The 25,130-nt window shown below is 38.0% G+C and overlaps 1 protein-coding gene across 3 annotated transcripts in view; it reads right to left on the bottom strand.

The window, feature by feature from the left end:
• The window catches only part of KCNQ5 (potassium voltage-gated channel subfamily Q member 5), a 514,433-nt gene that overhangs the window by 24,399 nt on the left and 464,904 nt on the right, over positions 1 to 25,130 (bottom strand). For all 3 annotated transcript variants that reach the window (XM_060615936.3, XM_060615937.3, XM_060615939.3), the window contains one exon: positions 3,433 to 3,541. In XM_060615936.3, the coding sequence (XP_060471919.2) occupies positions 3,433 to 3,541 (109 nt within the window). The remainder of the gene's footprint in view (positions 1 to 3,432; positions 3,542 to 25,130) is intronic.

The following is a 25,130-nucleotide window of genomic DNA, read 5'->3' as shown; positions in this document are numbered from 1 at the left end:
TATTTCATTTTCTTTCATTCAGCTCACAATTCTTTTTATAGGGTGTGAGGTAAAAGCAGAAAGCTATGGAAGGTCTTGGGAAACGAACAAATTGGGTTAAGAATGACTTTTAGGAAACCTAATCTGTTCCCATTAGATAAGATTTTATGGTACTTGTTGCAAGTCACACTAATCTGTGGATGAACTACTCCACCTTCACATTAGGGTGTTTGAGGGGTATAATGAATGAATGCAGAGAATTTCAAGGTGACTTCTTAGCCAGCCATGTCCAGTAAAACTTTCTGCAAAGATGATGGACTGTATCTTCTGTGCCTAGTATAGTAGCCACTTGTGGCTCTTGGGCACTTTAAAGTGGATAGCACCACTGATGAACTGAATTTTAAATTTTATTTAATTTTAATTCAAATTTAATTAGATTTATGTGGCCACTGGTGACTATATTGGACAATGCTGTTCAGGTCCTTTCTGTTCCTTTAACTGAAGACTTCAGGCATAATTTTACTACATATTCTTGGGTTTTCTGGGCTTTAATATTACCTAAGTCTTCTAGGTTCCCCTGGAGTAGTGTGATCATACAATTGTCCATACTGGGATACTTTGTTTTTTTTTTTTTTTTTTTGTTTTGTTTTTTTTATAGGATATCTTTATTCTGTAGAGCAGTATTCAATATATCTATTGCAAATATCTTTTTCTCATCTGATTCATCTTTTCACTTTTCAATAGATTTAATGGATTTTTTTTCATGTGTTGTTTGAGTCTTGCATTAACCAGTGGTCATGAAAATCTCCTACTGTTTTAAAGTAATTTTAATTGCTTTACCCTTTTACTTTTTTTTTTTTTTTTTAATTTATTTTTTTTTTATTTTTTAATATATGAAATTTACTGTCAAATTGGTTTCCATACAACACCCAGTGCTCATCCCAAAAGGTGCCCTCCTCAATACCCATCACCCACCCTGCCCTCCCTCCCACCCTGCCCTCCCTCCCACCCCCCATCAACCCTCAGTTTGTTCTCAGTTTTTAACAGTCTCTAATGCTTTGGCTCTCTCCCACTCTAACCTCTTTTTTTTTTTTTTTTTTTTCCTTCCCCTCCCCCATGGGTTTCTGTTATGTTTCTCAGGATCCACATAAGAGTGAAACCATATGGTATCTGTCTTTCTCTGTATGGCTTATTTCACTTAGCATCACACTCTCCAGTTCCATCCATGTTGCTACAAAAGGCCATATTTCATTTTTTCTCATTGCCACGTAGTATTCCATTGTGTATATAAACCACAATTTCTTTATCCATTCATCAGTTGATGGGCATTTAGGCTCTTTCCATAATTTGGCCATTGTTGAGAGTGCCGCTATAAACATTGGGGTACAGGTGCCCCTATGCATCAGTACTCCTGTATCCATACTGGGATACTTTGAGAAAGACAGGGAGTGACAGGGAGTGACAATGAATAATTATGATGAGACAAGAGGCATAGTCTGGGATGGCCCAGGGCACAAAAGAAGGTTGGTCCCCTAGTTATAGGGTTTGTTGCTTGAGGGTTCTGTTGAGAAGCAACCAAGTTTTACTTCACTTTTTTTTTTTTTTTGGCCAGGGGTGGGGGAGTGCCATTACAGATAAGATTTAAGTATCTTCTAGGGGTACACATTTTCATCAACCATGATTTGCTTTGCCATCACAAACATTTACCAAAATCTTTTATAACTCATTTCTGCTTTCCCAGTGATTCCCAAACATCGAGTAAAGCGATGTCTAATGATACTAAATGACCAACTAAAAATAGCAGTAAATAATCAGTCACGCTGATCTCTGAAATTAGACTAAGTATCTGACGAGCTATATTGGGTTGGATATTTTATGTTTTCTTTTGGCTTTTTGGTAAGAGACAGAGAAAGCCAAAAAGACCAGAGGTATTTCTTTGCAAGAGAGTCACTCTGGGTTCCCTGACAGATTAAAATTCTCCCAAAGGGATCAAAACTAGGCAGGATGAGCACGCAGCAGTTTATTTAATCCAGAAGCTGGGTTTTGGAGGGAGTGGATCCTGGAAGTATAAATGTAAGTTACTTTGGGTACGCTTTTAGCTTTTGCCATTGGGAGAGAAAGCATACTAAGATCAGTGTTTAAACTGAATATCTATTTAAAGAGTATTTAGAGGCCCAAATTCCTTCCTTGCCTCGGCCTGGTGGATGGCTGCCATGTGTATTCTCACCAGAGAAGAAGGATGGGGTTTTAGTCTCTGGAGAGGTCTCTGAACTGCAGGCTACCAGGCACATACTCTAACCTTAAACCTAACTCTAACCTGAACCCTAGCCCTACCCATGACTCCTAAAAACTAATGCTAATCCTAACCCTAAACCTAACTCTAATTCGAACCCTAACCCTGCTCCTAACTCCTAACCCTAACCTTATGGGAGGTCTCAAAACTGCAGGATACCAGGCAAACAGCCTCACCATGGCCTTAACTCTAAACCTAACCCAGATCTGAAAAAAAAAAAAAAAAAAAAAAAGGAAAAGAAGATGTGGTATATATATGCAATGGACTATTACTCAGCCATAAAAAGAATGAAATCTTGCCATTTGCCACGACGTGGACGGAGCAGGAGAATATTATGCAAAGCAAACTGATATGTCAGTCAGAAAAAGACAAATACCATATGATTTCACTCATTTGTGGAATTTAAGAGACAAAACAAATGAGCAAAGGAAAAACAAAGAGAGGCAAACCAAGAAACAGACTCTTAACTGTTGAGAACAAACTGATGGTTACCAGTAGGGAGAGGGTGGGCAGATTGGCTAAAGAGGCAATGGGGATTTAGGAGCGCACTTGGCTGTGATGAGCACCGGAGGGTGTATGGAAATGTTGAATCATTATACTGTACAGCTGAAACTAATACTTCACTGTACGTTGACTAACTGAAATTTAAATAAAAACTTAAAAAACAAAAGATCAGTGTTTGACATTATATTTCAGCAGGATAGGAGCAAGTCACTGCCTAGTACTTTACGTTTCCTCTTTTTTAGAACTCAACCTGTTTTGAAACAACCTAGTGGGATTTTTTTCCTTGACACAAGATACAGAACATGGATTGGAGCGTCAAGTCATAAAAATAATTTTAAAAATCCAGCTGGATCTATACACTAAATGTCCTGAAAGCCACAAATTCTTATGGTGAGCCAATTCTCATGGAATCTCTCTGGCATGGCCTGGCATTTCAAATCCTGCCGACCTTTTATATAACGCATTTTGTGTTGCGCACAGTAGAATTTTGTATTAAGAAAATATATTTCAGAATTTAATAGGCATGTGAATGAATAGGAACAGAGAAACTAATTATTTTAGGAGGTTTACCTGTAGGAAAAAGCACTTAGCAACATAGTCATTCACACAATCAGAGGTAGGTCTCGGACTCATTTTGTCAAAGGTTTTCCACCAACCTGATAGCTCGAATGACAGTTTTAAGCGGTGGGGTGAGGTCTTCTACTGATACGTCACACTGGCAGCCCTTTTCATCATATACATCATCAGTGCCAAGCGCTGTGTCAGCTGCAAGAGAAGATTACCAGTTAAACAATACCACCACCAGCAGTTTACAACATGTTTGCTGAATTTGTCTCACATAGGAATGGGGGGAACTCACAGACTAAGCTTATAAACCGAGATATGTGTAAGGCCAGCCAATTGTTTTTCCCCATGTTATTCCTCCTCCTTTTCCTACAACCTCATTAATTTTATGTGATTTGAGATGAATACCTTTCTGAGCTGTTTTCCACGGGAAAGATGAAGCTGTTGACACACTGTCTTTCCAGTCGTGGTGATGGATTTGTGTTGATCCACCCATGCTCTTTTGCCCAGTTCTTTTGAAACTAACTGCCAGCATTCAAATAACAGCTGTTTGGAATTAGGGAAACAGTCTTTGGATACTTAACTAACTGGCCTGTAAATATAGAGCTTGAAGCCCATGTCATTGACCCCATTAGCCCCAGGCCCTGAACAAGTGTGTAAGCAGCTACTCCAAGAATACTGACTACTTATAGGTTACTGGAAACAGGCAGCTCAGAAGAGAGTTTGCTTAAGATAGTGCAGCCAAAGCTGAGAGATTTCAGATTTCAGAGATTCGAGAAAATTAACTTTTGGGTTAATTGCAAAATTTGGAAAAGGGGGAAGGGTTATAATAAATACCAAATTAATAAAGACTTATAAAATTCATAAGGAATAAGCTCATACCATTGAAGCTTTGTTTTCAGCAACAAGATATTGAATACAAGTTAACATTTCTGGAATGGGGGATGGGTTAAATAAATATTGGTGTGTTTATACAATGGAATATTAGGAAGCTGTTAAAAATGATGTTTAAGACTAGGGACTGGGATAATGTCACAATTTATTATTTAAAAAAATCTATGTATCTTAAAAAAATCTTTTTTAATGTTTATCTTTGAGAGAGAGAGAAAGAGAGAACAGGGGAGGGGCAGAGACAGAGGGAGACACAGAATCCAAAGCAAGCCCTAAGCTCCAAGCTGTAGGCATGGAGCCCGACAGGGGACTCAAACTCACAAACTGCGAGATCATGACCTGAGCCGAAGTCGGATGCTTAACCGACTAAGTCACCCAGGTGCCCCTAAAAAAAAAAGTCTATATATCTGGGATTAAGAATGATTTTATTCTTTTTGCTTGGCTATATATATATATATATATATATATATATATAATGTTTATTTATTTTGAGAGACACAGAGTGCATGAGCATAAGTGGGGACGGGGCAGAGAGACAGACAGAGAGAATCCAAAGCAGGCTTTGCACTGTCAGCATGGAGCCCAATGTGGGGCTCGAACTCACAAACTATGAGATCATGACCTGAACTGAAATCAAGAGTCGGAAGCTTAACTGACTGAACCATCCAGGCACCCTACTTAGCTATTATTTTCTAAAATTTCTACAATGAACATGTATTACCTTGGTAGTAAAGTAAATAAAGTAATAAAAATACACTCATGAGAGATGAGTTATGTAGCCTCTAAATACTATTTCAGCCTCCTTAAATGTTAAGGTGCACTAAAGGATTAACACCGCTTTCTGTTGCCTTTGCTCTGCCCAGTGTTCATTTGCTAAGTCATGAAAAGGAGAGAATTTGCCGTGAGTTGTCTTGGTTGGGTTCAAAATCCCAAAAGGCTATTAGAAGTCCATTCACTGAAGCAGTGCTTATATTTGGACGGCAGCTGGTGCATCATTTAGACTATTTACTGTGTGGTTACTCAGTTTATTGTGTGCTGAGAGCAGAAGTAGTGGTATGGAAAGATATGTAAATGGGTCTTCATAACCCTTCTTCATGGTCCTTCTGGTCTTCCTGCCCTCAAGCCTAGTGAGAGGGTAAGACAGAGCTACCACTTCACGATAATGAAAATAATAGCAACCACTCATTGACATTTATGCCAGGCACTTAGGTGAAGCTTCTGCAACGATTAGTTTTCTCACTTATAGCAACTCTCCCAGTTGGTGGTGATATTATGCTTGGTTTTTAGAAGCCAAAACTGAGGCTTAGAGAAGGTAAGTATCTTACGTGAGGCCACAAAAGTGGTCAGTGGAGACAGTAAGTTGCAGAGCATGTGGTTAAAATCCAGTTCCGGAGTCTGTAAAGCCTTTGCGCTTTACATTGCATTACCCAGTGTCAGCATGGGTTCAGGGTTCCATAATGGGTTCAGGAGTGGCGTGCAACATGCCAGGAGAGAGCAGGGGAGAGAGATCATCGCAAGCCTCATTGGTGCAGCATATCCCTGGGGGGTATGTTCTCAACTTCTCTCTAGAAGAGTTTGCTACAGTTTATTTTTTAAATTATTATTAGTTTTTTTAAATTTAATTTTTTATTCTTTAAAATTTACATCCAAATTAGTTAGCATATAGTGAAACAATGATTTCAGGAGTAGATTCCTTAATGCCCCTTACCCATTTAGCCCATCCCTACATTTAATTATTTTTGAGAGAGACAGCATGAGTGGGGGAGAGACAAAGAGAGGAGGTCAGAGGATGCAAAGTGGACTCTGAGCTGATAGCTACAAGCCCAATGCGGGGCTTAAACCCAGGAACCGCGAGGTCGAGACCTGAGCGAAAGTCAGTCGCTCAACTGACTGAGCCCCCCAGGTGCCCCAGTTCATGACAGTTTAAATGAGAGTATTGACCCAGTCTGACACTTGGTTCTAACTCAGTGATGAGCTTGAGGGTAGCTGGCCCATTTCGCTTGATTGACCACCTACACAACACAGCCCTTTCAGTGCACAACATGCCCAAGGTTAGATGACATTCTTGCAGGAACTGTTTGCGATTTCTTCCTCCGATTTGATCCTAACCTGTTTTTAGTTGGTGGAGTGGGCTGAATAGTATTGCCCTAAAGTTCATATGCACTTGGAACATTAGAATATGGCCTTATTTGGAATAAGGGTCTTTGCAGATGTAATTAAGGTAAGGTTGAAGAAGAGGTCATACTGGGTTAGGGTGGGCCCTAAATCCAGTGAAAATGTCCTTATAAGGTAGAAAAGGAGAAGATACAGGAACAAAGAAAAGATGGAAGTGGAGACTGGAATAGTGCATTTAGAAGTCAAGAACACCAAGAATTCTGGGCAACCACAAAACAGAGAGGCATGGGATGGTTTCTCCCTCAGAGTCTCCAGAAGGAACCAACCCTGGTGCTGCCCTGATTTCTTGAACCGTGAGAGAAGAAATTTCTGTTGTTTCAAGCCATCCAGTATGTGGTAATTTGTTATGGCATCCCTAGGAAACTAACACAGTGGGGAAAACTTTTCTTCATGGTTTCTAAATCTTCACTCAAGGACAATAATGATGATGATAATAACTGTAATAAGCGTTTTTTAGGGAAATCTAATTATGTGCCAAGAAATTTAATAAATTGCTTCAAATCCCACAAGAGGTATGGATAATAATATTTTATTGTTATATTTTTTTTTTTAACTTTTATTTCTTTTTAATGATTATTGTTATATTTAACATGATATTAAAATGAAATATAAGCATATATTTAATATAATATGTGTCATATTATATTAAATAATGCCCTATTTTACAGACTATGAAAGTGAGGCACAGAAAGCTGAGAAGCTTGCCCATGGACAAATGAAGAGTAAGTGACAGAACCAGAATTTAAATGTGGGCAGTTGGGTTTTGGAGCTGCACTATTAATTAAATATTTCCTAACCCTGAGACTCATTTCTGACTCCTTCAAGATTTGTCTTTCTTGTCTCTCGTCATCTGGACTCCCTTCTCTTGCATTATATTTTCATCCACATGGCTGTGTGCACCTGGCTCTCATGGTCTCAGCTGAAGTGATCCCATAACACTGAGAGAGAACTGTATTCAGAGGAGTGTGATTTCCATGGCCAAGTGCCGAAGGAGACCTACAAATAGGTCCCATGGAGGCTGGATGGTCATTGGGTGCTATTATGGAACACTTTGAGATGTCCAGATGTTAGCTCCCTTCAAGAAATATCAAATAATGCACTTAATCGGGATCCTCAGGACTGAATTCACAAAAGTATTTTACACTGTCCTTCAAAAAAGGAATATGTGACTGCTTTCCTCATCTGAACTCTAATGAGAGGTACTTCTAACATGGTCCCACTTCATATCTCAGAAAGCTGGGGGAACACTGGAGAGGCTACAAGGAAGGCAGATCCTGCGATGCCTGTGCCAATGGCTTATCTGCTTGAAAATTCCATGTAACCAACCATAACACAATGATGTATGTCCAAAACAAATAGCATAAAATACTAGGTCCTTTAATTATGAGGTTAGTGGAAAACTTTATCAGCAGGTGTGTACTGTTACAATAGGCACAAAAGGTAAAGATAATGAAACTATAATGTTCTCACTGATTGTGAATGAAACTGGAAACATCCCAAATGATTACGAGACAGTTTCCATCCAGCTTAACTCTGCTTCACCTCGCCCCTGTCCTGTACCCCAATAAGAGCTTTAGTTTAGCCATACTGCTTACATTTAGCTTTAGTTTAGCCATACTTTAGTTTTAGCCATACAGGCGGGGCAGAAGATGGGAGTCAGTCACCAACTGCATCATATCCAAATGCACCTTACTGTGGAATATTATACCACTAATAACTTGATTGTTCAAGGCATAAATTAAATTCTCAGTCTTTAAAGAGATATTTTTTGTAGGTTAGGTCAGAGCAAATGAATAGGAAATATATCTTTGCTGGCATGTACTGAAGCAAGGGCTGAGTTAGGAATTTTTTCTCCTTATTTCAAAGCCACAAAAATGGGGAAAATGCTGTCTTTCTCCTTCATAACTATCTTGAGATGTCCATTTTCTTTCCCGTGAGGTTAATAGCACATTAAATGTCTTTCACATGATTCCTAGAGGCTTAAGACGTTTAGTGAATTTTAAGGCACCTAGATGGGGCTACATTTTCAGCCAAGCCTGGCTGTCTGCTCTCCAATCATATCTGGCTCTCTTCCCTTGCATTTTGGGAGATGTGGGTTATGGGTACATAAGCTCATGTGAGCATCAGTCTGCACAACACCTAATCACAGAAAGCAAGATGCCAATAGAGTGAGATGCTCCCTGGAAGTCCCACTCGCTGTGGGCAATCCTCCCAGGTGTGGGGAACCTGACCCAGTGGAAGATCTGTGCCTAGAGATAAAAGAAATTTAAAGTACAACCCTTTATCTCTCCCAACCCTCTCCTGTTTCCTATTAATTAGCAGTATTCAAAATTTGCTTTCAAATACTTTGTTCCCTACATTTTGGAAAATCTATTTCACAGTGTTTGGAAAAGATCATGTAAACCTTAGGTGATGAAGAGAGAGGACGTAAAGCATATTCTGAAACTTCTGCTATATCCCAAGACTGTTTTTCTGTTCCCACTATGAAATTCTGCCATCAAGATGTAGGTAGTTGTGAAAAAAGGAGAAGTAGTTTCTAGTCACCTCCGCTTGGTCACCTCCGCTTACAGATTAGATTTATTTCTACATTTCTTAGTGAAATGATTACAATGGTTTTCTACCTTGCCTGTATGTAAGAATCAGCTGGGGAGTATTAAAAAACAAACAAAAAAACCTTAATACCCAGAACATCCTCAGGACTAATAACATGAGGAAACTGAGGGCTGGGATCCAGGACAAAAAATGACATTCCGTGGTTTCCTCTCCACCAGAGCTTAGGAGTGTGTTTGACTAGTCTGCCATTGGATTTGGACTAATTCTCCATGTTTTCCCCGATACCGCTAGTATATTTTTCATGGGAACAATTTGAGACAATACAGGTGCTTCAACAGAAAGAGGAAATGATTGCCAGAAAACAATTTTAAAAACATCCCTTGGCAAATTGGTGATATAGGAGCTAGCTTTCAGCTTTTTACACAGCTAAAGGCTTCAGTTTTCAGAATCTCAGTTCGTGCTTCTATCACTCAGCCATCTGAAACCCCACTCTTTACAGGCCTTGCCTTGGCATTGTTCTCTTAGAAAGGAATCACCACTGTTTTTACACACAAGAGGCTTACATGCTCATCATTCAAAATAAAATCAAATTGTCAAAATGTAGCAGAAAATATTTGTTTTGTCTGTAGAGGAATGATAATGTCCTGATGTTTGGGTCAGTAGAAGAAATTATAAAGGACGCAGCTGACAGCTTTGATCATGAAGACGGAAAATGTTACTACCTGAAATAACTAAATTACAGTGCAAAGAAAAATGCTTGATTAGGAAAACAATGGAAAGATATAAAAAGGCTTAATATTTGTAATGCATAAAGAGCTTATTTGAAGGGATCAAAATTCAAAATGTAAATGTATAAATAAGCCTGTCAGGAGAGACCACTAGTATCAAAAAATGACAGAAAACTATTCAACCTAACTAGAAATAAAATAAATATAAATTAAAGCTATGTGAATGTATGGGTTTACACCAACTTAATTAGCAAAAAAAATAATGACTAATACTAATAATACTGAGGTGAATCTGGTGACTCTGACATTGCTAGTGACCATGTAAATTGGAACAAAATTTTATAATCAGCAATCTTATAATTTTACACCAGAGACATCTTCTTTGGAAATAATTCCAAAAAAGAAAATAAAGACAGCTTAGTACAATAATGTTTACAGCATTATTGTCCATTGTAGGGAAATAGTTATAGAAATTTCAATGTCCCAAAGTAGGAAACTGTCAGTTATGGTAAATTACAGTATTTGACCATGATGCTGTACTACACAGCTACAAAAAAGATAATTATGAGTAGTATAGTATAATATTAAAGTATGTATTTTTAAATGTTCAGTAAAATTAAAATATGAAACTAAATAGTCATGTTGATTATAACTATGTACAGTGATACATAAAAAGAAAACCAATGGAAACAGAATATATATAAAAATAAAATTGGCTGTACTGAGAATGAAATTGTAAATAATTTGTATTACTTTTAAAATTCTGTAAGGAAGGGTGCCTGGGTGGCTCAGTCAGTTAAGCATCTGACTTTGGCTCAGGTCATGATCTCATGGTTTCTGAGTTCCAACCCCATGTCAGGCTCTGTGCTGATAACTCAGAGCCTGGAGCTTGCTTCAGATTCTGTGTCTCCCTCTGTCTCTCCGCCCCACCCCCGCCTGTGCTCTCTCTCTGTCTCTCTCCCTCTCTCTCTCAAAAAGTAAATAAACATTAAAAAAATAAAATAAAATTCCATAAGGAATTTAAAGATATTTTTCTATCACAAAAATATTAGAGTGGAGTATTTGAAAAATAGAAAAACAATGAGAGTGAAGAAAAAAAATCTTCCCAAGTTCCAGAGCTTAAAGGAAACAATTATTATAATGTAATTATTACAGTAAAATTGAGGAGGATGGAAATTCACAATACATTTTTATTTTGGGAATTTAAATGAAGCCTATTATAAATTCTATTCCATTATGCTATGGGGAGCATACATTAAAGTGGCCACTGTTAATGGCGGTGATAACTAATTTATTACATTCTGTTATGATTTATAATTTATTTTCCAAGCATTCCTTCCTTCTGTGGCTGTTGTGTTTCAATTACCTTTCCCCACGATCATTTTCCAACACCTTAAATATCATCCTAAAATTAGAGATTCCATTTTCGTCATGTGTTAGTCCAAAGGCAATTCCTTTAATCCAGTTAGAGTTTAGAATAGCTGCTTGGGCCCTGCTGTAGTAGTGCGATTTCATTTCACTATGTCCTTGGCCAGGGCTTTTTTCTTGTTGAGTTAGATGCTGCTATGTCATCAACAAGATGTACTGGGTTCTCAAGGTACTAATAAGGAACCTAGAAAAATACTCCAGTTAATAGATATTTTGTTCTAGATGTTTTTCTTTTCAAATACTTTTTTTAATACTTTTTTAAAATGTTTGTTTATTTTTGAGAGAGAGAGAGAGACAGAGTGTGAATGGGGGAGGGGCAGAAAGAGAGGGAGACACAGAATCCGAAGCAGGCTCCAGGCTCTGAGCTGTCAGCACAGAGCCTGACATGGGACTTGAACCCACAAACCATGAGATCATGACCTGAGCCGAAGTCAGCCGCTTAACCGACTGAGCCACCCAGGTGCTCCTTTTCCAATACTTTTTAAAACTTGTTCTTCTCCCATTATAACAATAACACATGCTCACTGTAGAACTTTGAATTTTATTTTATTATTTAAAAAAAATTTTAATGTGTATTTATTTTTGAGAGAGAGAGTGTGCAAGTGGGGAAGGCCCAGAGAGAGAGGGAGACACAATCCAAAGCAGGCTCCAGGCTCTGAGCTGTCGGCACAGAGCCCGACCTGGGGCTTGAACTCGATCATGACCTGAGCTGCAGTTGGACGCTTAACTGACTGAGCCACCCAGGCGCCTCTAAAACTTTTAAGTTTAAATTAAATAATAAAGAATGAGAATAATTTGTTTATAGTTTTAACACTCTGAAGCATATCCTATTAAATTTTGGCCTATTCCCTTCCACTCCCTTTTCCTCTGCATTATCTGCTATTTAATGTCAAAGTCAATTTTTCAACACAGATTGCAAGTTGGACATCTCTGGGTGCCGTGTGAGGGAACTTTATTCGTATAGCTCAGCTTCATTCAACCTCACCTCATTATATATAGCCTTTCCATCCCAACCTCCAGCTGCACCAGACTACCAAAGGTTTCTCCAGGTGCTGTTTAGGCGTCAGTTAACTTTGGATACTCTCCCCAAGGGTAGTGTCGACACAACCCTATCCATTCTCCTCCCTGTTTGTTTTTTTTTTTTTTTTTTTTTTTGGCTGGCAATCTCTGGGTGCTAAATTTTCAATCAATAGATTATATTATGTGCAGGGCACCACAAAAACAAGGCACCCTCCTCCCCGTGGGGACAGCATCAGAATATTCAGAAAAAAATTTACATTTTAGCACGCATAAAAGTTTTGCACCATTTTGAAAACTAGAATTTTATCTTGATGCTTAGCAATGACTGATATTTTGAGTTATCCAAAACAGAGAGGGTGAGCTATAGAGGGAAGCATGACAAAGTTTAGAGCCTCGGATCCAGCTCTGCAATTATAAGCCCTTCGAGAGTTAACCACCTCCGTGAAAGGCAGCCTGATGCCCGACACTGACTCAGCCGTCTTCCTCCACTGTGAGCACATAGCTCTCTGACAGTTGTTACAAAGTATGATGCTTGATTGTTTGCAAGCCCCTTTCCTTGCTAGACATGAACTCTGTGAGGGCAGGGGCCATGTCTTTTAATTTTTGTGTCTATCTACCATGTATCTTCTCATTCATGTGCCTTCTGCCCCTAAAACACTGCATGGTTGAGAGAACACGCTCAATGAATGTTTGGCTCATGAGTGATGAAGCATTTCCCCTAGGCTCCGTGACAGTAGTCCCTGTTCAATAATGTCTGGATTTAGGATTTTAAAATTTGGTGGTTGGGTAGATGACGTTTCACTGTGTTCTTGTTTACTGGGTGGATCACCTCCCCAAGTTGAGAGACAAGTGTCTTCACTGAAGAAGTTGTCAGCTGAGCAGTCAGGATGGCCCTAGTCTCTCAACTTTGTGTTCAGAGATGGATGAATTCAGAGCCTTTGCCTTGAGCACTCTGTGGCCTGGAGGGCCCTTTATTTTAGTAATGATAGCTGTAATTAATTTAGCCCTTCTATGTGAGGTGGTTTACAGTACAAACTGTAATTTAAAATATAAGACTGCCAGTTTGGAAATGCTATGCTCATTTTACAGATGAAGAAACTGTAGCTGAACAAGGTTAAATAACTGCCTAAGATACAGGCTTATTAAGGGCAGAGCAATAAAATTGAGATCATGTCTGTCTGTGTGCAAGTCTCCAATGGCTCCCCATTTTTTCCAGAGTAAAAGCCTGTCTTTTCTAGGGCTACAAGGCCCTGTATGTCTGTCTCTCCTCCATTTCCTTTCTGATATCATTTCCCATCATTTTCCCCCTGGCTCTTTTCCCTCCAGGCTTCTCTTCTCTCTCACAGGCCTCCTAGTTGCTCCTTAAAGGAGCCTGCACCTCTTCTTAGGTCTATCTTTGAGGATTGTCTCCAGAAAACCTGGAGCCTCTTTAGCTGCTTTGGGTCTCTGCTCAGTATCAGTTCTTTAGGAGAACTACCTGAACCACCCTCTGTAAGTACATACCTCCCTACTCCACCAATCTGTGTGTCTCCTTACCTTTCGCTCCTTTTTGCTTTTTCTACAGCACTCACGTTAATATATGATTTACTTGTTGGTGTTTATTATTTCTTTTCCCTACTAGAATGTAAAATCTACAAAGGCCAGTATCTTGTTCTCTGATGTATCTCACTCACCTTGAGGAGCAGTGTGCTAATATTTAATAAGAGAACCATCAGGGTAAGGGAAGTCCCTTCTACTCTAGGATCTATCTTACTGGTTACAAAGTATAATTTACTAACTAACTTCTGGATTTTGGCCACCTTGCTGTTTTCTCTTGTACTGTAGTGTGTGTGTGTGTGTGTGTGTGTGTGTGTGTGTGATTTTTCATGACTAGGTATACTCTGAGATCCTACTGTAAAAAAAATCTAATTTTTCCTCATAATGCTTAATTTTTACAGGATTTTAAAATAGGGTTTTCTAGGCCATATATGAAACACTCACAGCTAACGTCATACTCAATGGTGAGAAACAGTTTTTCTTTAAGATCAGCAATAAGACAAGGGTATCCACTCATACCATTTTTTAAAATCTATTTATGTACTGGAAGTCCTAGCCACAGCATTCAGACAAGAAAAGAAACTTGCACCAAAAATAATAAAATACCTAGGAATAAACTTAACCAAGGAGGTGAAAGACCTGTAATCTGGAGACTGTAAAACCGATGAAAGAAATTGAAGAGGATGCAAAGAAATGGAAAAGGATTCCATGCTCCTGGATAGGAAGGACAAATATTGTTAAAATGTCAATACTACCCAAAGCAATCTACAGATTTAATGCAATCTCTATCAAAATACCAACAGAAATCACTAAGTTGTACATCTGAAACTAATGTAACATTGTGTGTCAAGTATACTTTAATTAAAAAAAAGAAAAGAAAATAGGATTTTCCTCCAGTGGTCCATGAAAATATTTAAGAAGCAAAATAAATTTCAAGTAAATGAATGAGTAACTTCTATAGTAGAACCTAGGGAATATCTGTTGAGTGAATGTCACACACTATACTTTTATTTTTAGGTGAAATGCAACTTGTAGGTCCACTTTAAATTTTGGGTCTGTAAGTTTATGATTAGTAAATAATAGAAAAAAATTTAATATCAGTACAATAAGCAAGAGGGATTTCTCTCTAGCTATCTATATCATCCATGTTGATATAATAATAAAGGCAATCCAGATTTATTATTCCCTTCAGGAACAATGCAACATTAATGCAAATGTAATTATATTAGAGTGAGATACAGCATAACTTCATATAGTCACTTTTGCATATTCACACCTTTGTGCTTTTCCAAATGTGACATTTATTCCAGTATCTTATATTGCTAATATTGTAGGGACAAATCGTGAAATTTCAGTCATGTGGCCATTGTTCACTCAGTTCTGAATTTTAGGAGATTTGGAGTAAGTAACTTAAAAATGAGTTCTCATTAAGAATTTGGAAATCATCTTACTGAATTCCCATTGAAATAAAAAATAATTTTATAAAGAAACTTTTCTTGCATCTGTGAACATATTCCCATTAATTTTTTTCTAGATTGGAGAATTACAATGCTATATCATATTTGAAAAAAATTCTGAAAAACCAAAAATTTATTTTTACTGAAAAAAAATCCAAGTACACTCATCTGTGACATAAACTGATTTCAAAGTAATATATCCTCTTGAATTTTTAAGGTGATGTTCTAGTGAAAGATATAACTTTAATATTTTGACCAAGTAATTGAATTTTCCTGTGTATTTTTTTTTAACCAAAGTAGATACAATTTATATAGCAAATCTTGCTAGCACAAATGAAGATTACATAATTTAGCTGTGCTCGCTGTGTATTGTACTTTATTATTATTATTATTATTTTTGGTGCTATGACATTCTTGACAGGGAACAGAAAATTTGGGACCCAGAATAGTCCTAGTACCCACAACAGAAGTGACGAGGTACATTCAAATCCACTATCAGAGGAAGTGCAGCTTACTTTTCTTCCCCCCTAAAGACAGTTATATCTATAGTATCCTGTGAATATCACATTCTGACAATATGGCCTATATGCTTTTAAAACCCCTTCAGCTCCATGGAAGATTTTCATAAAAAAAGAAAATACAGTTAACCTTTGACTGCACTTGACTACTTTGTTATTGGCATGGCCTAGCAGTGGTTTCCAATTTTTTTGATTTCCAGCCACAGTAAGAAATACACATACTAGTGTGATCCAGCCCATGTGTGCACACGCACGTGCACACACACAAACTTAAGATGGAAATTCCTTTCAGGGTTAAGATGGTAGATTGAACATACACATTTAATCTTGATCCCTCAAAAACCCACTAAAACTATAGTGATGAGATTATTTTTAAAAAGACATAAGCCCATAAAAGGAACAGAAGAGGAGGCAGCAACGACATAATTTTGGAAGTGGGAAAGCAGATGGACAAGTTAGGTAACTGACTAGCTGATACCAGAGAGAAAACCCTATGCCAACATTGGGAAAAGCTGAGGAATAACAAAATTTACACTTCAGAAAACTCAAAAGGCTCAGGAATTGGCAGCACTAGGTATCTCTGGGGATAACTAAGACAAGGCAGGCTGTGTGCAATCTGTCCCACAACCTTGGGTGTATGCTCCTCTCCTTTTCCAGCAGAAGACTGAATGGAAGCCTTTGGACAAGGGGTCATCAGGCACAGTCGAAGGAGGGGTATTATACCCCAGACAAGGCTATCAAGTGACCATAAACAGCCTGAACATTGAAAACCCACTGGTACCCTGTCACCATCATAACACTGGCAGCTGGACCTTTGCTCTCCAGGTAGCAGTTTGGATGGGTACTCTCTGCAGACTGTGATCAGCCCAAGAAAAAAGAGCTAAAGGTATTGACACTGGAAATTCCCCAAGAAATGGCAACCCCAGGTCAATGCATGGTGAGGATCAAAGGTGATCAGTCCCAATCATATGGTCAGAAATTCCAGTCACCTTCGTCATCTTCCACCCTTCATTATGAAAAGACATGCAAGGTTTACCAAATATCTGAGGAAAATTTCCCAAAGATAAACACCAAAATCAACTAGAAGGAGACTAAGAAAAAGAAAATTTCAAAACACTGTCATTAATATCTTTACAGAGATAAGGTAAGAGAGTATATCTATGAAACAAACATGGAAGCTAAAATAAAGGGACACAGTAAACAGCAACATCAACAGAAAAACTTAGCAATGATAGCAGAAATAAAAATCTCAGTAAGAGGTTGGAACATAAACCCTAGAATTGGCCAAAACTCCTAGAAAGTACAGCAAAATCATAAAGAGGTGGAAAAGTGAGAGGAAAGAAAAAAATCAGAAGGCCAGTCCACAGGCACAGCTCATGGATTTCTGTAAGAGACAACAGAGAAAATGAAGAGAGATCATTAAAAACAAAGAAACAGACAGAAGATTATGAATTATCAGTTTGAAATAACTCCTTGAGTGGAGTTACTCCTACTACAGTGGATAAAAATGTATCCATACCAAAAAACATCATAATGAAAATTCAGAACACAGGGGACAGACAACACGGGGGACAAAAAGTGGATTCTACAAGCTACCGAAGACAAAAACAACTCACTGCTGGTCACATACAACAATCAGAATGGCTTTGGACCTAACAATACTGAAAAGAAGCACACAGGGGTGCAATGTTTTCAAAATTCTGAAGGGAAATTATTTCCAGCCTAAAATTCGATACCAAGCAAACTATCAAGTAGCATGGGGATTTAAAAAAAAAAAAAAAAAAAAAAAGCCATTTCAGACATGGAGAGTCACTTTTTTTTTTTTTTTTTTGCTTTCCTTGCATTCTTTCTCAAGAATGTACTGTTTGATGTACCTCATCAAAATAGGAAAGTAAACCAAGAGAGAGGAGGACCCAAGCACAGGAGACACAACAGGAATCACAGAATGATGGTGAGGGAAAACTTCTGTGTGATCACAGTGTGCCAGGTGAAGATGTAATTGGTTTAGGCAGGACAAGGGACAGGCACACTGCCTGCTGTCAGTGTCATACCTTCTGTCAACATCACATCTTTGTACCTAAAAAGGTATTGGAGTTTTACTATCTGAAATACGAGTAAATCAAGAAAGACATGAATATGAGTCCCTATAAACTGGGAATTCAATCCAGGAAAAAGTCAAAAGAAATTCAAAAGATAATGGCTGTGGAGCAGGCTTAGAGAACAGTCAGCTTAGCTCTAAGGAGGATGGAAGATTCCAGGATGAATTCTCCAAGAAAAGTCACAATGGAATTGATCAGTTACCTGATGAAACCGATCCTGTGGAAAATCTTACTGACAGATTACTAGAAGATGTGGGAAGAATTATAAAAGCAATAATAATAAACAGGACATTTATTTATTACAGGGACAGCAAAAAGTAAGAAACAACTGTAGTGCAATGTAACACATATGCATAATGTAGACCCTGAATTTTGACTTATCAAAAAATTACAAAACCAAAACAATAAAAAAAAATAAAAGTGAAAACAAAAAATAAAACCAAAAAAATTTGCAAAGCCTAGGTTGGAAGGATGGGAGGGTCTGCAGAAGAGAAATAGCAAAAAAAGCAAAAAAAAAAAAAAGGCTAAATCTTCATTTACTAAAATTGGAAGTAAATAGATAATGTTCAAAACTGATTAATCAGAAGGTAGTTATACACACCTGCTATCAAAAATATGGAAATTTATAAATCTCAGAAGAAACAGCCAAAAAATAGAAAGATTTGCTTCTAGGGGTGCCTGGGTGGCTCAGTCGGTTAAGCATCTGACTTTGGCTCTGGTCATGATCTCACAGTCCGTGAGTTTGGGCCCAACGTCAGGCTCTATGCTGACAGCTCAGAGCCTGGAGCCTGCTCCATATTCTGTGTCTTCCTCTCTTTGACCTCTCTTCCTCTCTTTGACCCTCCCATTCATGCTCTGTCTTTCTCTGTCTCAAAAATAAATACACATTAAAAAAGAAAAAAGAAAAGAAAGAGTTGCTTCTGGAATGGAGGCCTGGGGGTAGAGCAGAAGAGCAGAGCAGGGAACCACCATATTCTTTAATAAAGGGTTTATATTATTTGACTGGAGTTATCAATTTAAACTTTCAATTTTATAAATGGTAATCATAAATTTAAATTTGTAATCGTAGGTTCACATGCAGTTGTAGGAAATAATACAGAGATTCTGTCTACCCTTTATTCAGATTTCCCCAATGGTAATATCTTGCAAAGCTATAGTACCATATCACAGCTGGGATATTAACATTGATATAGTCAAGATACAGAACATTTTCATCTCCTCACATTCTCCTTTTACACCATACCCTCCTCCTTCCTATTCCATAGCCCTGACCCCTGGCAACCACTAATCCGATCTCCATTAAATTTGTCATTTCAAGAATGTTATATAAATCATATAGTATGTGACCTTTTGGGTTTTTTGTTTGTTTCACTCAGTACAATTTCTTCGTCATCCAAGTTCTTGTGCATATCAATAGTTCATTCACCTTCATTTCTGAATAGTATTCTACAGTTTGTGGAAGAATATCTGGGTTCTTTTCAGTTTTTGGTTATTATGAACAAAGCTGCTGTGAACATTCATGTGCAGGTTTTATATGAACATACGTTTTCATTCCTTGGGCGCCTGGGTGGCTCTACTGGTTAAGCATCCAATGCTTGATTTTAGCTCAGGTCATGATCTCACGGTTTGTGGGACTCAGCCCCATATTGGGCTCTGTGCTGACATCTCGGAGCCTGCTTGGGATTCTCTCTTTCTCCCTCTCTTTGTCCCTCCCCAACTCTCTCTCTCTCTTTCAAAATGAATAAATAAACTTAAAAATTAAAAAAAATTTTCTTTGGGATAATGTCTAGGAATACATTTGCTTGGTCATAGGGTAGCTGCATGTTTAGTTTCATTGGAGACAACCAAATTATTTTCCAGAGTGACTCTATGTTCTACTTTCCCCTCAGCAATGTATGATTGGTCCAGCATCTTGAATCTTCCTCAACAATTTGTGTTGTTACTGTTTTTTTTTTTTTTAGTCATTCTGATAGGTGTGTAGTGATGTCTCCTACAGTTCTGGTGGGCATTTCTCTAATGGCTAATTATATTAAATATCTTCTCATGAGTTTATTTGCCATCTGTATATACCCTCTTTGGTGAAATGTCTGTTCATGTCTTTCACCAACTTTCTAATTCATTTTCTAATATAATTATTTTGTTTATTGAATTTTGGAGTTCTTTATATATTCTAGATACTTATCTTTTGTAGGTGTGTGTTTTGCAAGTATTTCCTCTCATTCTGCAGCTTGTCTTTGATCCTCTTAATGAGGTAGTTCTCAGAGCAAAAGTTTTTAATTCGGATGAAGTCCACTTTATCAATTTTCCTTTCATGAAAAATGCTTGTGGTGTCAAATATAAGAACTGTTTGCTTAGTTCTTTTTTTAAATCTTTATTTTTATTGAAATTTTATTTTGTTTTATTAAAATTTTTAAAATTTTTTTTTAACGTTTATTTATTTTTGAGACAGAAAGAGACAGAGCATGAATGGGGGAGGGTCAGAGAGAGAGGGAGACACAGAATCCGAAACAGGCTCCAGGCTCTGAGTGGTCAGCACAGAGCCCGAAGCAGGGCTCGAACTCACGGATCGCGAGATCATGACCTGAGCTGAAGTCGGACGCTTAACCGACTGAGCCACCCAGGCGCCCCTTATTAAAAAAATTTTTAATGTTTATTTATTTTTGAGACAGAGAGAGACAGAGCATGAACGGGGGAGGGTCAGAGAGAGAGGGAGACACAGAATCTGAAGTGGGCTCCAGGTTCCGAGCTGTCAGCACAGAGCCCGATGCGGGGCTCGAACTCATGGACTATGAGAACATGAGTGAGCCGAAGTTGGACGCTTAAACGACTGAGCCATCCAGGCGCCCTATATTTTTATTAAAAATTTAAAATGTTTATTTATTTTTGAGAGAGAGACAGAGTGCAAGTGGGGGGAGGGCAGAGAGAGAGGGAGATACAGAATCTGAAGCAGACTGTCAGCGTAGAACCCCATGCAGGGCTCAAACTCACAGACCATAAGATCATGACCTGAGCTGAAGTCAGATGCTTAACCAACTGAGCCACTCAGGCACCTCTGCTTAGTTCTAAATCCTAAAATGAATAGATTAAGATTTGGTGTATATGTACACACACACACACACACACACACACAATGGACTACTACTCGGCCATCAAAAAGAATGAAATATTGCCATTTGCAATGATGTAGATGGAACTAGAGTATATTATGCTAAGTGAAATAAGTCAGTTAGAGAAAGACAAGTACCATATGATTTCACTCATATGTGGAATTTAAGAAACAAAACAGATGAACATAGGGGGAGGGAAGGAAAAATAAATTAAGATTAAAAACAGAGAGGAAGGGGAACCTGGGTGGCTCAGTAGGTTAAGTGTTTGACTTTGGCTCAGGTCATGATCTCACAATTCGTGAGTCTGAGACCCACATTGGCCTTTGTGCTGACAGCTCAGAGCCTGGAGCCTGCTTCAGATTCTGTGTCTCCCTCTCTCTCTGCCCCTCCCCCGCTTGCACTCTGTCCCTCTCTCAAAAATAATAAACATTAAAAAAATTAAAAAAAAAACAGAGAGGAAGGCAAATCATAAGAGACTCTTAACTATAGAGAACAAACTGAGGGTTGCTGGAAGGGAGGTGGACAGGGGATGGTTAGATGGGTGATGGATATTAAGGAGGGCACTTGTGATGAGCACTGGGTGTTATATGTAAGTGTTGAATCACTAAATTCTACACCCGAAACTATTATTATACTGTTTGTTAACTAACTAGAACTTAAAGATTTTCTCTTATTTTTTTAACAAAAGTTTTATAGTTTTATGTTTTACATTAATTAAGTCTGTGATTCATTTGTGTTAATCTTTATTACTTGACTGTTAAAACTAGGCATGCATATTACTATGGCAACATAGAAATTCTTTGAAAGAAACCTGAAAGACTTGTGAAACAATACTGACTCTTGCTCCTTGTGACACATACTAATTCCTATTCTATCCGACCCTATCCCCCCTAACCCCGTACCTTCCCATCTCACCTTGTTTCATTTCATTACAAAAATGCTAATGAAATTAGCTTGATTTCATGGCACTCTACCATAGATTGAAAAGGACAGTAGACACAGTCTTTCCTGCTTGGTGCCCATCCCTCATTGTTCAATATTTCTTTTTTTAACCTCTCCATCAATTCTATCTCAGATGTTTAAAAAAAAATCACCCCCTGCATTTTAAAAGGAAGATAATAAAAAAACTGTTTTTGTCCTGAGGTTTCTTGCCTGTGTCCTTTTCACGTGCTTCCTTATAAAGTGGCACACGTAACATGTGCCATGAGTTCTAAAGTGTAAGGGAGAGCACTGGCAAGTTCAGTGCCAGCTAAGACACCTAAAGCCTGGGAAGACGAGAGGTATTCCTGCTACTTTCTCTTTAAAGTTCTGTACCTTTCTACAATCACCTCCCAAATAGAACACCATCTCCTTATTCTTCACAAGGGCTACATTTTTGCTAACTTCCTAAAATATTATTTATCTCAACTTTCAGGACAAACTCTCAGCAATAGTTGATTATTCCAAGGCAGGTAAAACATCATGTGCCCAGTGCCTGCCAACTGTAGGAAACTCGACTGCTGGGGGAGTCAATCCAAATACTAATCTAAACATGCTTTCCACCTCCACTAACCGGCACTCTTGTGATTTGGTGAATTTGATTTTTAGTGTGTTTGTTTTGAGGTTTGTTAATTAGCAACATCCAGAAATACTAATTCACACTAATGAGGGATCTATTATGTAAGATACTACTGCACTTGAGCATTTTCTTTTTAAGATCAAAGATCCCACTTACACTGATTGAGTAGATAATTCATGCATTATCAGCATCTTAAATTATGTTAATTATGATATGAATTTCTCTAAGATTCTCTATTAAGGGTTGTCAATTAACCTTACTGGCTAACAGAAATGCTGGCAAAATTTCGTGCAATAGTTCCTGACACTTAATTAAAAGGAATCTTTCTGTTCTGAGTGATGATATAAAGCACCAGAGAGTTCTCAAAAACAATTAAATGGTCTCTTCTGCTAAAATTGCTGATGACACCATAATAGCGGCTTAGTAACTGCCCATAAGGTAAAAAAGAAAAATATAAAAACAGTTTTCTTCTTTTTAATTGCACACGTTACTATATTGACTGTCTCTATTCAAAATGGGAACACTGGGGTATATGTTCTTTTAAAATTATTACAACTATAAAGCAATACAAGAATTTCATTATCTTCTTAAAAATCACTCAATGCCCACTTTATTGAATACCTCAGCATTTAGTGATTCAGCAGTAAACACTTCTAATAGTATCACTCTTTAGGCTTCAGTGATGCATCTCATTTGTGCGGTGGCTTTTTACAATCCCAAAGCAATTTTTATCAATGAGGTTTAATGAGTTGACTCCTGAATAACTAAATATTAAATCATTTATTTGTTCATTATCTGTTCACTATTATTCACTGACAATAAATATTTTCTAAGCAACTATTATGTTGCCACACATTGTACTATCCTATAGTAAACCAATGCCTCTCTTCCCCAACAAATGAATTATTTCTGTCATCTTTAATAAAGGCAATGACCCCTGGATAAATAGTAATAGCATGAGGTATAATAAAGATAACCTCATCTTTTGGTGATTATATAAATTATTCAACAGGAGGACTCTAAAATTCAGTCTGAGGAATATAGGAAGAAAGTTTGTATGAATATATAACTTTAAAACTTCCGTTTACCATTGATAGGAACTGCCATCAAGTACTTGAAGAAGAGAAGATGAAAACATGCAAATTAATCAAGACTAGGACTTCAACTAATTAAAATTAATGAAAAAATTGGTATTAATGAAATAATAAATAATAACAGTCCATTCAACTTATTGAGTGCCTATTCTGTGGTGGGCATTGTGCAAGGATTTTACACACATTCTATCTCATTATTTTTTATTTTACTTTTTTTCCATTTATTTTTGAGAGACAGAGAGAGACAGAGCACAAGTGGGGGAGGGGCATAGATAGAAGGAGACACAGAATCCGAAGCAGGCCCCAGGCTCCAAGCACAGAGCCCGATACAGGGCTCGAACTCACCGACCGTGAGATCATGACCTGAGCTGAAGTCGGACGTTTAACCGACTGAGCCACTCAGGCGCCCCCCCCCCCCTTTTTTTTACATTTACGTTATATCTCATTATTACACAAACACCCTGTTAGGTAGGTATTATTTCAGTTACTTGACAGACACAGGGAGAGAGAGAGTGGGAGAAGAAGAGGGAGGGAGAGGGAGAGAGACAATAAACTAAAGTGCCATGTGGTTAAGTCACTTGCCTCATCTCATCTAATCTAGTGGGGAAACTAGGATTTGAAACATGCTCCATTTTATTCCCCAACTGGTTTTTATATCAAAAGTGGTTTTTCTAACTGCTGTTGGGTTAATTCAGTTTTCATAAAAAATTCCTCAAGAACTCACCATACTCAAAGCACTGTGAGTTTTCTCAACGGACAACTCCCGACTTTGAGAAAATGTATTTAAAAAAAATTCATATATACAAATCTACTTCTGTAGACTTTTGTAGTTCCACTAGTAAATCACTTAAGTATTTGTGATACAGGGCACATCATAGGCTAGCAGGAATGCCTTTATTAGAACAAACGTTCAGGTAATCCTAGCAAAGCCAAGTGACTATAGCAAAGCAAAGGCCAACCATTTGCAGGTAACCAGGAGAGTCAATGATCTGTGCCTGATAGCATCACCTCAGACAGCCTCCTCATATAGGAAAATAATTGAACTAAGTCAAATTACAAGAGTTTGAGACCAAGACAGACAGTACTTCACCGTAGGAAGAAACATTCTGAATCAATGACAAAGTGGCTTAAAAGAACTTATTTAATCCTATCTCCAAAAGGATGAGATGTGTCTTCTTTGAATCAAATTCAGAGACATCTGACCTCAACCAAGGCAGTCATGGTTTGCAATGGCCTGTCAGACTGCAGAGTTACAAATCTCCATTATTCATTAATCAAATCTATTCGGGAATTCAAAATGGATCTGGGAAAATTTTCTCTCAGCTTTCAATTTTTATTAGGCTAGCAGTGATACTGTCAGGAAATGCCATTGTGTAAACCTTTTAGATACCACTTGGACTAGGTTGTCCAGAGATAGCAATGTTTAAGTGTTGCTTTCAAAAAACAAACGTGGGGGGCAGTGGCGCCTAGGTGGCTCAGTCAGTTAAGTGTCTGACTCTTGATTTCAGTTCAGGTCATGATCTCAAGGTTCATGAGACTGAAACTTGTATCTGGCTCTGTGCCAACAATGCGGAGCCTGCTTGAGATTCTCTCCTCTGTCTCTGCCCCTTCCCCCCTCATGCTCGC

Source organism: Panthera onca, chromosome B2 (genome assembly GCF_046562875.1).
Source record: "Panthera onca isolate mPanOnc1 chromosome B2, mPanOnc1 haplotype 2, whole genome shotgun sequence".
NCBI lineage: Eukaryota > Metazoa > Chordata > Mammalia > Carnivora > Felidae > Panthera > Panthera onca.
Note: the sequence above shows the minus strand (reverse complement) of the source record. Positions and strands in the feature narration are given on the sequence as shown.